The 14,748-nt window shown below is 40.5% G+C and overlaps 1 protein-coding gene across 1 annotated transcript in view; it reads right to left on the reverse strand.

Annotated features, from left to right (window-relative positions):
* The window catches only part of fkbp16 (FKBP prolyl isomerase 16), a 34,713-nt gene extending 20,583 nt beyond the window's left edge, over nucleotides 1–14,130 (reverse strand). Inside the window, exons 1-3 of the mRNA XM_080874242.1 lie at nucleotides 11,471–14,130; nucleotides 11,076–11,245; nucleotides 9,942–10,030 (exon numbers count right to left, since the gene is read on the reverse strand). Of these exons, the coding sequence (XP_080730368.1) occupies nucleotides 9,942–10,030; nucleotides 11,076–11,245; nucleotides 11,471–11,912 (701 nt within the window). The 5' untranslated portion in view covers nucleotides 11,913–14,130. The remainder of the gene's footprint in view (nucleotides 1–9,941; nucleotides 10,031–11,075; nucleotides 11,246–11,470) is intronic.
* Between the last annotated feature and the right edge of the window lie 618 nt (nucleotides 14,131–14,748).

Consider the following 14,748-nt stretch of genomic DNA (forward strand, 5'->3'; position numbering starts at 1 on the left):
TGCATCCACTAAGACAAACTCTTACTGTGTTTTTTCAGTGAGTCAAATTCTGCTATTACATTTTCAATTAGTAATTAAAACTACACTCTGTTTTGGTGATGCACTATGAAATATAAACTATGGATGAGACTGATCTCAAAGCTACCTAGCATTGCATCCAACAAAATAAAATAAAATAAAACAAATGATGGCTTATGGAACTGGATCTGGAAATCCGGCCTCAAGAATTCACACAGTTTACTTTGATGAGAAACACTGAGTGTATATATAGGCTTTGTTTGTTTACTCCCAAATTATGTACTCTGATTACTTCTTTCGCCACTGTTTTTAGTCGTCATCACAAGGATCATTCTTGTGGCCTTCAGATAATATTTTAGGTATAAATTGCATAATTGCAGAATAATAAATCTGTGAAAAACCACACCACAGCAAAAGTAGAGTTAAGGGGAAAAAATGCAGTGCCAAGTTAACCGGGCCTATCAAAGTGGGATAAAAGAGGAACACAATAACCAGCAACCATAAATAAAAAGCTGAAAATAAGCACTGTAAGATTAAAACTAGACAAGAATTATAAATCCTTATCCAGTACCAGTGTTACTCTACCAGGCCTTACTGCTCTAAAATAAACAGTCTACCTAAAATTCAATAAAAGAACATTTCAGTTTAGGAGATTTACTCTCCCTCTAAATACCCCCTGCCTGACCACAGAAAGCAGAAGTAGATATAAATGAGGGCAGTGCTATATTACAACCCAGGCTGTCGATGTGAGAGATAAGCCTGCTAGCAGTAGGGGGAAAAGGTAAACATCCAGGGAGATTAGATGAAGGACATGCACAGTTCAAACAGTGGCCTGAGTGGCAAAATACTGCTCGCGGCGCCAAAACAACTTCATCATCTAGATTTCAGACGGAAAAGCAAAAGGTCAGTTCAGTTCAGATTTAATTTTAGCTTAAGTTTGATACGTTAAAGCCACAATCTACTGGGCAGTTGTTACAAGCAGAAGTAGTTATGCCGACTCAAAGCTGAGCCTGATCTTATCTAGAGCGTGTTACAGCTGTCAGTGCTTGCTGGTCTGCTCCTGAAGCCTGAGGACTGGGTGTGGTTTCAAGTCAGCCTGCTGTCTCTTTGCTGGGAAAGGGACACACAGACACACACGCATAGACCAAAAGCTACAGTCAAACTTGTTCAGGTCACGTGACACAAGTGAAGCCAAAAGTTCATCTTGTTCACATCTGCTTCTGGAATCCCTCACTGATGACAAACAGTGAAGCGAGGCACAAAGTTGCTCATAGTACTGTGAGTTATACCAAACAGCCAATTGTTTGCCTAACTAATTTTGCACAGGGTGGAAACACCAGTGTGGAGATGAATGGTTTATGTAAATGGGTTTTCCACAGAGGAGCATCTCAAAGGTCACATTATTCATTTGACCCAGTTGGTTCTGCACAGTGAGTCACACAGAGGAACTCCACCTCAAAGATTTTCTGAATGGACAACATGGTTAGATTTAAAGAGACGGGGGAGGTGAGCTTGTGTGCACTAAAGTGACAGACACCAGTGCACTTGCGTGGCAAGTGAGTCATCCTACCTGTCTGCTGGCAACTAACTAATGTAATGGAAAGCAGAACTGCCAGTTCTTGGCCGTGTCTTGTTACAGTGGGTGATAGGAAGAGAGATTAGCTTGCATAAAGAACAAATGAGCATGCTGGTGGTCCATAGGCGCTGCACAAAGTAGTCTACATGATGGAGCTGTACACTGTCACGTGGGGGCGGTGTCAAAAGTATGTCTCTTGTTTGGCTCATCTCAAGGATTAGCTTCTGTCAGGTAGGACACACAAGTCACAGAGAAAAATAACATTTTTTTAGTGAAGTGAAACCAGAAGTTCATATGTGTCCAAAACTGGGTCTGTACTTCTCTTTTTGAGCTTTAATGGTTTGAGGTTCTTCTTCTTCGTGGTGACCTTTGATGTTGTTTCCTTTCCTGCTCAAGTCAACATTTCAACCAACCAGCATTCAAATTATGTTTAGTGTCATCATAGCTGTCCACTGTGAGCTTTTTAGAGGACTCCAGTGTGCAAGTTTGACTACTCTGAATTCCTGTAATCCCTGTCTCTAGCTAGCCAAAGACCCATTAAAACTGGCACCAGTGCATGGCCATAAATCCCACACAACACCCTTTTAATTATTCCTGCAACACAGAACACGTCAAACTGCTTTTCTGTCTGTGTTTTGGACACGAACAAGCCACTATGCCAGTCGTCTATCCTTACTCACAGTCAGACTTGATCAGGCTTGATCACTGTGAATCTATCTGTGCGCTTTCCTGCTTAAAGAAGTGTCGCCGGCACCTGTCTGCTTCCCTCCCTGTCGGATATGGGTGTGCCTCAGAGGCCTTGGGAAAAGATTTCCACACTTAGCTTAACATCTTAAAAAATGCAAACAAACAGAGTGCTATTTCAACGGTCATTGTATACTGTCTGTTTGTTCCAACTAAATATTTGTTATTTTATGTCACACACGCACATGCGTACACTTGAAAACTGACAAGTTGTTTTATCTGTTTTACAAAGGCTGGATGTCCCGTATGTCCGAGTGAGTAGCCTGAGGCTTAACATGAAGTAACAGTTAGATTAAAAACAGGAAATGAAGTGTGCAGGAAATACTTTGGTAGACTTTAATAGCCATGTAACTGTGTCTCTTATGCTATTTATAGACTTTGCTCACTGTCCATTGTTTTTTAGATCGTCACTGGTGAACATTTCAAGCTTTAATTGAATGGCAAACCCACTTATATATTACATAACCGGTTATATTTAAGCCGTCCTTCATTCCCAGGTGTCACTTCAATTAGTCACCTCAAAATTTACCTTGGGTCCCACTCTTTTGGGGTCATTAAAGGTTAATTCATCAAGTGTCTGTATATCCTTGACATTCCTTGATCTCTGGTGACATCACTGCTAGCATCAGCTTGTCAGTACTCATTCACAGTATTGCAGTGTTGGTTAATGGGGAAATTATGGGTCAGCAGGGGTAGTGTGTGGGCAGTCTGTGCACAGGAAGACGGACAGCCCGTCTACCAGCAGAGAGTGTCTGTTGTCAGATGGCAGTAGTGTCAAAAACGTGTGGTACAACCGGTCTATTGGCTTCTCTAGGTCCTTAAAACAGCTGTCAAGAAGAGCAACATTATAAAAACACAAAGAGCTGAAGTGAAACTGAGTGTTAAAAACAATGTCTAGTGTCCACTGCAGCCACTATCTTGACTTTTCATGCTGTACGCTTTCTTTTTTCTTTCTTTTTTAAACATTTTTCCTATTCCTGGTGAATGTCACAGGTGAGATTTTGGAAAACAGCTTGAAAATATGTTTGCGGTGGTTGAAAAATCCTCTCCGTAGGCTCTCTGTAGGCAGATAACCTCAGCAAATTTAGTAGCATAAATTAAGCATAAGACAGTTCACCACTTCACAGTATCATTGGGTCATGGTATTTTAACTGAATTAATATTGTGATGAGAAACCTGGAAAGTGAATGATATCCCTATAAGCACAAACTGTACTGTGTGTTTACAGCTAAGTAGAACAGTAGGAAAAGTTGTTAATATCAGCATGTGAGCGTGTTAGGTTAATAAAGCCTTATAACAGATGTTTAGCCTCACAGCACTGCTTAGATAGGAATAGACTAAGAAATAAAGTGCTGTAAACAGCTGTTCCCCCCCACAATTACATCTTTTAGATCATTAAACAAATTTTAATACAAAGATAACTCAAACAAAAACTATCACCACCATGTTTGACAGCTTGTGTAATGATCTTTTAATTAAATGCTGTTAGTTTTACCCCAGATGTTACGGGAGTAAAATATTCCCAAAAATTTGACTTATGTTTCGTCAGTCTGCAGAATATTTTCCCAAAAGTCTTGAAGATCACCAAGATGTTTCTCTGGCAAATGTGAGATGAGGCTCTGTGTTCTTTTTGGTTGGCTGTGGTTTTCTCCTTGGAGCTCTCCCAGTTATTGTTAAATCATGAAATCTGACCATAACTGAGTAATTTTGATATGCTGGGCTTTTTCCTCCCTTTATAAATGAAATAATCATTTAAAAACTGCATTTTGTATTTACTCTAGGTAACTCTGACTAATATTAAAATTGTTTGATTATCTGAAATGTGTAATTATGAAAAAAAGGAAATCAGAAAGAGGTGAAATACTTTTTCACATCACTGTGTTTGTTTGTATTTTATTATATTTCCCATCTCTTCCAAGCCAGCATTGCACTCCAACAACACTGTCACACAGACAATCTCAAGGAAACCGATGAAAATCAAGCAGAGATTCTTCTTCTGTGTCGAAACTTGCACACCAATTACCCACAAAGCAATTTGATTTATTTGTTTGGAAGCGTGTAGTCTTCAGACCTAAGCAACACTGCTTCAAGCAACATCTCCTGAGACAGTCTTTACACTTAAAAGAGTCCAAATGACTTTAGAACATTTCTTCACACATGCTCCAGTACTCACAAAGACTTGCAAACAGAATTTGTTGTTCAAAAGTAACAAAGTTTCCCTTTACTGTCAGACAGGAGTGCCTTTCTCAGTCTTTAGAATATTGGAGGAAACCAGTCCAGGATTTTATCAATTCTTCAGTCGGATCCAGTGTGATATTAGAAGGAAAAACGTTTTGCACTCACACTGAGATCCATGTATTACAAAATTACAATGATTGTTAAGGTGAGTCTTACAGTACTTTCCCATGAACGGAAGCTTTATAAAGTGTCTTTCACCTTTCCAACAATAAAGTCAGAAGAGTAAAGGTGGTGTAAGCAAAGCTCCAGAAGTTACCAAGCCCACATCCCCTGGGGCCAAAGAGAAGGAGATTCCTCCCCTCCACTTGTTTGTTTTTCTCTCCTCAGAAACTGACAATAGCCGTCTCCTGTTCTTCTGCCCTTCCTTTAGTGGCTATTCATAGGTGTATTGCAATTGCGTTTTGCACTTCACATTCTCTCTTATGAACTTGATGAAGATGAGCAGAGAAAGAAGGAACTAATTATGTTATTTTGTATTTTTTTGATCCAGATAACTGTGTTTAAAATTGTAAGATAGGATTTTGGCCCCTTAGCTGAGAACACTACAATCATCTAGCTATGTGTGTACTTTGATGCTTTACTGTCCTGTCAGGAGATGGTATAACTCACATACTGATAATAAAACCCCAATGGTAACTGAGTCGATCTGACCACACTTATAATAATTCATTCTGGAAATCAAATGAAGGTTTTAATTTTGGATTATTTTCAAACTAAACTCTAAGTGCCACTTTGCCAAGTTTATATGAATGTATCTTAACATTCGTTAGCCTGAAAGCAGAAAAGGGATGTTTGATGAGTGCTCTAAATACTGACAAATATCTAATCAGCTGACCACATGCAAACAACTGAGTTTAGTATCTACACTGTTGGTTACCATGATCTGCTGAAATTCAAACTCAATATCAGAAAAGGGGAAGAAAAGTGAAGTGGCATGGTTGTTGGTGTGAAACGGGCCAGTTGGAGCATTTCAGAAACATGTAATATAGTGGGTTTTTCCACACAACCACCTCTAGGGTTAATAGAAAATGGTCCAAAAAAGAGAAAATATCCAGTAAATGCCAATTCTGTCTGAGAGAAAATACCTAATTGGTGTCAGAGCTCAGATGAGAATGGTCTGACTCTGCCAATCTGATAGGGAAGCACTTCAGAGGGTCATTAATATGGCCCGAAAAGTCATTGGACATCCTCTTCCCTCCCTGAAGGACCTCTACAGCACTCGCTGTCTCAAGAGTGCACGCAGCATCCTACAGGACTGCACACACCCAGGACACCGGGTATTTGAGCTGCTGCAGTCTGGCAGGAGGTTCAGGCTGCTGTGGTCGCAGACGAACAGATTCAAGGACAGCTTTTACAACAGGGCAATAGCCCTGATCAATGCAAACAGCTGAACTGATTGCCTAATTCCCTGGACTTTTTCAGGGGGTAACAACAATAAAAATAAAAATATTTATATTCATAACAAGGTTCAATAATAACTATGTGCAGTACACATACACTTATTTTTCTTTTTATTACTTTTATTACATAAGTTGCTGTATTGTGTTGTGATGTGTTGTGTTGTACGTGCTGACGTGGGACAGTTTTCCAATTTCATTGTACTATTGTACTATTGTACTATGTGTGGCTGTGCAATGACAATAAAGACTCTTATCTTATCTTATCAATAGTAACCCAATTTGTTACAATCAAGGTATGCAGAAGAGCATCTCTGAATGCACAACACATCAAACCTTGAAGCAGATGGGCTACAGCAGCAGACCAACACTCTGGTCAACTAAGAACAAGAATTCGAGGCTCCAGTTTGCACAGACGCACTAGAACTGGATAGTAAAGAATCACAGTAACGTTGTCTGGTCTGATGAGTCTCAGCTTCTGCTGGGACTTTCAGATGGTAGGGTCAAATTTAGCATAAACAATCTGAAAGCATTAATCCTGCCTTGTATCAACAGTTCAGGCTGCTGGTGATGTAATGGAGTGTGGTATATTTTCTTGGCACTATTTGTAGTACCAACTGAGTATTGTTTAAAAACACAGAGTACCTGACTATTGTTCCTGACCATGTCATCCCTTCATGATGACAGCTTACCCATCTTCCGATGGCTGCTTCTAGCAGTATAACAGACCATGTAACGAAACTCAGATCATCTCAAACTGGTTTCTTGAACATTACAATTCACTGTGTTTAAATGGCCTCCAGAGTCACCAGATCTCAATCTAACAGAGCACCTTTGGGATGTGGTTCAACTGTAGATTCACATCACGGCAGCCAACAAACTGTGTGATGCTCTCATGTCAATCTCTGTAGGATCAATCAATCAATCAATCTTTATTTATAAAGCACTTTTCATACAGAAAAAATGTAGCACAAAGTGCTTTACATAGTTAAAAGCAGCCCACCCCACCCTCCAACTCACTCCCCACACTCTCAATACACATATATCCCCCCACCCACACACACATACACACACGCGCACACTTAAAGAGTAAAAATTGGGCTGGGCTCGCATGAGCCAAGTGAGGAAACATTATAACAGAGAGCCGTCTGCACCGGGAGCCGGTCACAGACCGCAGCCTCCGGGCTGGGCACACAGCAGGAGGGAGGCCAAGGAGCCCCCCAACCAGGCTGAGAGGACCCCAGAGACCCAGCAGCCACGGTCAATAACAGCCCCGGTGCAGAGAGCGCCCTCCGAGGAAACGGAGGGCGATGTTTCCAGCACATTGTTGAATATATGCCATGAAGACTTAAGATAGTTCTGAATGCAACAAGAGCTCCAACTCAATATTACAATGGTGTACCTAATAAGGTGGCTGGTGAGTGTATATATCATGTAGACATATCATATCCAAGCTTGGCTTTTGCACCACGTCCATGCTCTTAATATTTCTATTTAAAGTTTGTTTTAACATGTTTTATTTTGTAAACCAAGAAATTTAAAGTTGTTATTTTTTATTTTAATAAGTACTTGTAATAATAATAAGCTGAACAGCAGTGCCAAATAAACAATACATGGATTGATGATAAATAGCACACAATACCCTCATAACACATTGTTGCAAAACTAGAATAATTAGCTGGCTGGCACTGTCCATCTGGACTTGGATAAAACTATTAATTTAACTCTGACACTTCCCAGTGGTCTAATTAACTCCACTTTAACATGTATGCTGCTGAGTTAGTTCTCAGTAATGCCAGGAGTAAATGTACGCCAACACCTTTGGTGCCAACACGAGTGTTAAACCTTCTGTTTATGTTTGTTGACAGCTGGCCAAAATAACCGTAGGGTGCACTCTCTTCACAGTGAGACAGAGCTAAAAATACATGTGCTGTGCATAATGTAAACTTTTCAAATTACAGTTCCTCCTTTTGCGAGTTTAGCCGTACAGCGAAAGCAGCTACTGGTGATAGATAAAGTTGTTGACTTTGGGGTTGCGCAGGACAGATGAGGTAGGCTCGCTCCGGCTCCTGAAGGTTTTATGAATGCTAAAGTGCCCGTCCAGAGATCAACAGATGTTAGCTTCCACTCCTCTCTGATAATGACCTGCTGATTGAGGGGATGCAGTCTGTGTCTCTGACTAAGTAGCATCTCTCAGCGGGAACAGAACTGACGCACACTTCTGTTCCACAAAAAGGCGAACATGATGAAGTCTTTTGTCACTTGTAGTCTTTAAAGGGCTCTGAGCTTTTCTTTCTCACAGGACAAACGTCAGCGTTCCTTAATCTTTTATTCTGTAACCAAGTGGCTAAACACTGCCAACATTTGCCAGCGTTTCATCATCCTTGTGTTCACCTCCTTTCAAAATTCACATTTGCATTTCATGATCACATTAGACACTGCAGCCAGCCCATCACCCACACTCCGAACTAAAGACCACTCCACCGCCCTGTGCTGAATCACACTGGCACCCTTCTTGCAGACAACGGTGAAGTGGCATTGTGCGCAACAGGTGACTAACACAGTTCAATCCACTCAGCAATGTGCCTTCAAACAGAAAGAGGCTGCTGAGATTTAGCCTCATTGTCTTATATTTTACAGCCATCACGTCTACAGTGAAACACGACATCTGTTGCTGCTTAAATTTACGCAGGCAGGTACAAGCTTATCCCTTGAAACATCCCACACTACTAAAATTCTCAAACGTCACACTAAATATTTAGTTTAGTGACAGACGAATATAATCTAAACCAGCACGAAGCTCTGATTGTCTACCTTTAGGCACAAATAAGTTTGACTCCACAGCACACAGCCCTAATCAGCTCCATCAAAACAATCATTAACTAACCTCCTGCTGTCTCTTACTGCACGCACAACGCTGGGCCAGATTCCAGACAACACCTCAGACACTCCTCGTCCTTACCTCTCACACATCATGTCTCCGTAACACAAACAGAACCTTATGTACAGCACTCATTATAACCTACACGCACACTGGGGGAAAAACACTGTGTTCAGTAAATCTGAACAAAGTTCACTGAACCTTTTTCAGTCTTTCACTGATACATAGTATTTTGGGGCGTATAGATGTTTTTCTTATGAATTACTCTGAATTACAGCTTCTCAGTTAATGGTACAGTATGATTTACACCTAGAAAAAAATGCAGACAAATGTGATATTTGTTACTACTCTCCAGTCAGAGAGCCACTGTCTAATAATCTTTAATTTGCTCTAATGGGTGTGGGGCTATTCAAACATTAGTACAGAGCTCACATTATGGCTTTTAGAATTAAATTAATGGACACAATTTTACTTTTTATGAAATTGCTTAATATGGAATAAAATGCTGTGCGGAAAAAATGTTACAGCAACATCATGCAGGGGGAAACAAATCGCATTAAAAACATCTGCTAATATGTTTTCGTTAAGTCTTTTCACTGGTGTTATACACAATCTCATCTAATCACTGTGGTGCATTACTGTCTCATTCTCACGTGTTCAGGTTATCTAGAACAAACATTTAAACTATAAACAATCGGGTTTTCTGCAGTGACACACCAATCTCCTCTGTGTTTATCCTGACTCTTTAATGGTGTAAAGGTTATAAACCCAAACCAGTGGCCATAACGTGAGCGCTGCGCTCCCATAGGTCGGGATGTTGTGAACGCACCGGTGATAGGCAGCCTTTGCAGGCTGTTAGGAGGAAGCCATCTGCTCCTGTTTATGGTCCATTAACCCTGCTACCCCTGGATAACCAGGCCGCCCCCACAGCAACAGGTTCAAGAGGTTTGGGCGGCTAACTGGGATGATATCTAATTGTCATTCATGTTGAAAAAAAAAAGTAACAGCCCACTTCTTGTTTCCGTTTCATTGCATTTCATTAGTTCATAACATTATCATCAAACAACAATAACTGGAAAGTCCTTACCTTCCCAGAAGTCCATAGGCATACTGCGAATCTGTTAGCAGTAATGTGATCTCTCCTTTCTGCATGGACATGACACACTCCTCCAAGGCCTGCAGGTCTCAAAGTACAAGTCATTTAGAGGATTGAGTACGTATTATTTGAATTACACAAAAGACAGTGTCTGCTTCTTCTAACTGACTGCAACGTTAGATGATGAACTCCAAGTATCTGAACCTGGTTTTCCGATATGCTAGCTTAATGACTGTCAATGTCAGTCTGTCTGGTTGGTCTTATAGGTCTCGTTTGGACTTGGTTGTTTTGATATTAGAGGACAAGCAATAATTTTACTCGTGTGCCGCTGAGGTTTCCTCTTGTGCCACCACAAGAGGTTGATGGTTAAGTCTAATATTCATTGGATGGCTTACCTTTACATTTGGTTTATTATTTATTCATATATAGCTCAGAATATCTTCTGAATAAATAAGACAGAAAAACGTCGGTGAGCAATTCTGTTTTTTTTTTATGATTATATAACTAATAGCTATCTCATGAAGTTTCTTCCTGTTAAAATTGAGTTTTTCCTTCCCACAGTCACCAAGTGTTGGCTCATGGGAGATCGTGTGATTGTTGGGGTTTCTTTCTAATATTTTAGGGTCTTTACTTTACAATATAAAGTGTCTTGATTGACTATTGTTGAGAACTGGTGCTATATGAGAAAAAACTGATTTGAATTTAATTGAACCTCATCAAGAGGATTCTGCCTCATTTTAGCAGCGCAGCAACAAATTATTTCATCTGTAATTATCTTATGAGCAGTAATTAAGTAGTAATTAACCAGTTCCAGATTTTTGGTTTCTGCCTGGCTCTTGCTTCTGACCTCGACTACACTTTTGGTTTTTTTCTTTTTTCTTTTGTTTTAATCACAAACAGGCCCATGTTCTGAGTCACTCAGAACATGGGCCTGTTAGCATGGGCATGTTAGCATGCTGATGTTAGCTCACGGACTCAGCAGCTTGGCTAGAGAGATTTCCTGACCTACTTTTTGTGTCTCTATCTGTCACTGTGTGATGTAATACAGAGACAAACAAGTGTGATGTAATACACACTCTCAATAATGCAGAAACACACGTTGTGGCAGAGGCTTAAAGCTTTCACCTGGTTCACATCTCCCTCTCCAATAACAAAGACAAGCTTGCAGTCCTTTTCCACCACAGTGCGGTCCTCCAGGACACACTGCATCTTTACAGTAACCTCCTGGTCCCAGGCAGGGTGCGGGCCCTGTGGAGTCCCAGGCTCCAGCACTTTCTTCCTCAACAGCCGGTCCTCTGCGTGAGGAAAGAAGAAAAGATTGTGCAGAAGGAAATGGGGTTAATCTGCTGTGGGTAAACACGTGCTCAGAAACAGCCACAAACAGGCCGGGCCTTAGCTCGGTCACGTTTTGGTCACTTGTTTTAGTTTGTCGTCAAAACTATATGAGACAGATAAAGGTTATAAAATCTAATTTATTAATTTTTTTAAAGGATTTCCTACCAACACATAATGTATCTTACCTGTAATCTCTGTCCAATCTTCTGCCATGAACAGGTCTTCAAAGCTTGTGGAAGTCCACTCCTGTGTGGCATATTCAGGAAAGAGACTCTCCGTGGAGCTGTCCCTCTCCAACACATCATCTTCTGTTGATGGGTCTTGAAATCTTACCATCTTCCAACTGTTTGATTTTTTGAATTTCTTCACTGCCTTGCATCTTGTCTCCCCACTCTCTTGCTCAGGATCAGAGGGGCTTTTTATCTCAGTGTCTTTATTCTCTGCTGCACTTCTCTCTGTTTCAGCCTGCTCACTCCCAAACAGCTCCTCGCCTTCCTCTGCAGGCGCACGGGGCAGCTCATTGAGACTGTTTCCATCAACAAGTCCGAAAATTGCCTCCTTCACCTCAGAATCTGTAGCCATTACTCCAGGGTCATTATGCGCTTCACAACATGGCTCTGTCTCCATTTCACTACAGAGAGCATGAGCCTCCAAAAGAGATGATCCTCGTTGTTCACCCAGTGGTTCCTTAGGTGTAGGTTAGGAGTTCTGTTCACCAACTATGGTGTGTCAGTGCAACAAAATATCTCCTTCAAATAATATTTACAAAAATCCATGTTGCGCTTCAGTAAATCCAGGTCAGATCCTTAAATCCTAGCTTCATCAGTGGTTTTTTCAAAGTGTTGGTCCCATGCCTACTTTCGGTACTTCTGCCGCACTTTGACCTGTCCTTTTTCCGCTCGTATCAGTCTTAGTCTACGTAGTTCAGTGATGACACTTTAGTACACACACACAAAAATGATCAATGTAAAGAAACTGCAACGCATCGACGCACTCTCAGCCAGCAGGGCTTGTGCAGTGGTAATCTACAGGATTAGAAGAGAAAAACCTAATCTGCCAGAACGTCTGTAAGCTTCTTAATGACTTCACCGTTGTGCTCCATAACGCAGTTTCCATGAATGCAGTATCTACCAATGAGCTCTCAGCAGACACAAGCTCCCACTTAATTTACCCCAAGTTGCACTGGAGATTTGTATATTCGCTGAAGTGTCACAGGATTCACAGATGACCCGTGATAACACCCAGGCTGCAAAGATGACCGTGGATTACAGTTTATGCACAATCCATTTGGCTTTAGTCACAGTTATTTGTTGGAAATGGAAATAAATGCAGTGTTTTATCCATCACACTTTCCATGCGATGTTTGCTTTTGTCATGGTTGTAAAGAAAATATATGCAAATGTTTCATCTTTAAAACACACAAGCCAGATTTTTTTAAGCTGCTATTTAACTTTACACCCCAGGCCAACAGCAGATTTACATTAAAGCAACACAACATATATACACTACATGAGTAAAAGCACTGGGCTGTCTACATATTACAGCTACAAGAGCTGCTTGGCCATTGACTCATGCCACAAAGCTTCTGGTGCAGTTTCCTGTTGATGTTAATGCCAGAGGAAGTTATTGAATCACTAGCGCATTGGCAACTTTTACAACATCAGTGACCATACTCTACGACTTTACGTGGTCTGTGCCTTTGTGCCTTTTAGTTGCTGTGGTTCTTAAATGCTTCCACTTTGTAATAATACCACTTACAGTTGACCATGGAATATCCAAGAGAAAAGACATTTCAGAAACTGACTTATACTGGTTGCATTGTGTTATAGTATCATGCCCATTGCATGGCTAAGGTGCTTGATTTGACACAACTGTGGCAACAAGACTGAAAAACTCTGACTTTGAAGATTATGAGGTGTGGCCCAAAAGCATTTGTCCAAACATGTATGGGAGCAAGATATTTGGAAAAGTGAGATTTCTTTTTTGTTCTACACTTCCAATTAGATTTATCTCATAATAAAAAGTGTGATAAACTATTCTGCTCTTTTTTTAAAAACTAGGAAGTGAAACTTTTTGGATTTAAAATCCCTTTCATGACAATGCCCATGAGTGCGGGAGCTCAATCGCTGGGAAAAACGCCCTGCCCTGAATCCAGGAACCTCTGGCTGTGGGGCAACAACACTATCGTTCACAGGTAATAATACAATGCTATCAGGTTTCTGCTAATGTAACAGAAAAAACCCCCAGAAAATAATAACCCACTGACGTTGTTTCAATAACAGATCACTGTAAAATTATTTCCCACTTATCATTTTACCATATCAACACAGCAATACCAAAATCTGAAGCATTGCAAAATACACCCTATTAAGTGGTTTATGATCACACTTTTATTTCACAAATAGTTTGTAAACCCTCAAGTAGAGAACTGGCTAATATGTATAGGTAAATAAGAGCTGGCTGTGCTCTTTAATCAGCAGCTAAAGTAAGTTATCTGTTAAGAAATGAATGAAAGTGCTTATTTGATTTCTGCCATATGGAGATAAGATAGGCTACACATGTTTTTATGTAAGGAGTTTGGTTTGGAATTTCTTTAATACTTGCTTTAGTTTTTAGCCAGATTTAAAGGAAATAATAATAATAACAATAATAATAATAATAATAATAATAATTCAAAAAATTGTTTGGTTCCAGATCCTCACACGTCAATAAATATTATTTTCTTAAATTTTAAATGAAGATTATCTGAATACAATTATATATAACAACACCCAGCACGCCCCTGCGGGCGGTTTATCCTTCAAGCTCGGGTCCTCTACCAGAGGCCTGGGAGCTTGAGGGTCCTGCGCAGTATCTTAGCTGTTCCCAGGACTGCGCTCTTCTGGACAGAGATCTCCGATGTTATTCCCGGGATCTGCTGGAGCCACTCGCCTAGCTTGGGAGTCACCGCACCTAGTGCTCCGATTACCACGGGGACCACCGTTACCTTCACCCTCCACATCCTCTCAAGCTCTTCTATATATATATATATATATATATATATATATATATATATATATATATATATATATATATATATATATATAAAAGGACTGGCAGGTTAACTATTTATTATACTTGTCTGCTGTCTGCAGTTAAAACTCGAAAATATGCTATTGAAATTAAACATAAATTACAGCTAACATCCCATCAGGTGTAACTTTTTATAGTCTACCTTATTCTAACGTTGCAAACAGTCACGACATGCATTTACCAAAACCCCGGTGGATGAGATTAACTTCGACCAAACCCCAAACCGCGAACGGATCAAAGAGCAGATAAAAAGAGACCGGGGTGTCCGACGACTGGAACTTCTCGAAAGCGAAAGTACGCGTGTGTACGTGCGTGCGTGCGTGCGTGCTCCTGTAAGTGTGTGTTAGCTCCGCCCACAGACGGTCGTCTCCTCGGTGACGTTTCAGGCAGA

This window comes from Rhamphochromis sp. 'chilingali' (assembly GCF_963969265.1).
Source record: "Rhamphochromis sp. 'chilingali' genome assembly, chromosome: 2".
Lineage (NCBI taxonomy): Eukaryota > Metazoa > Chordata > Actinopteri > Cichliformes > Cichlidae > Rhamphochromis > Rhamphochromis sp. 'chilingali'.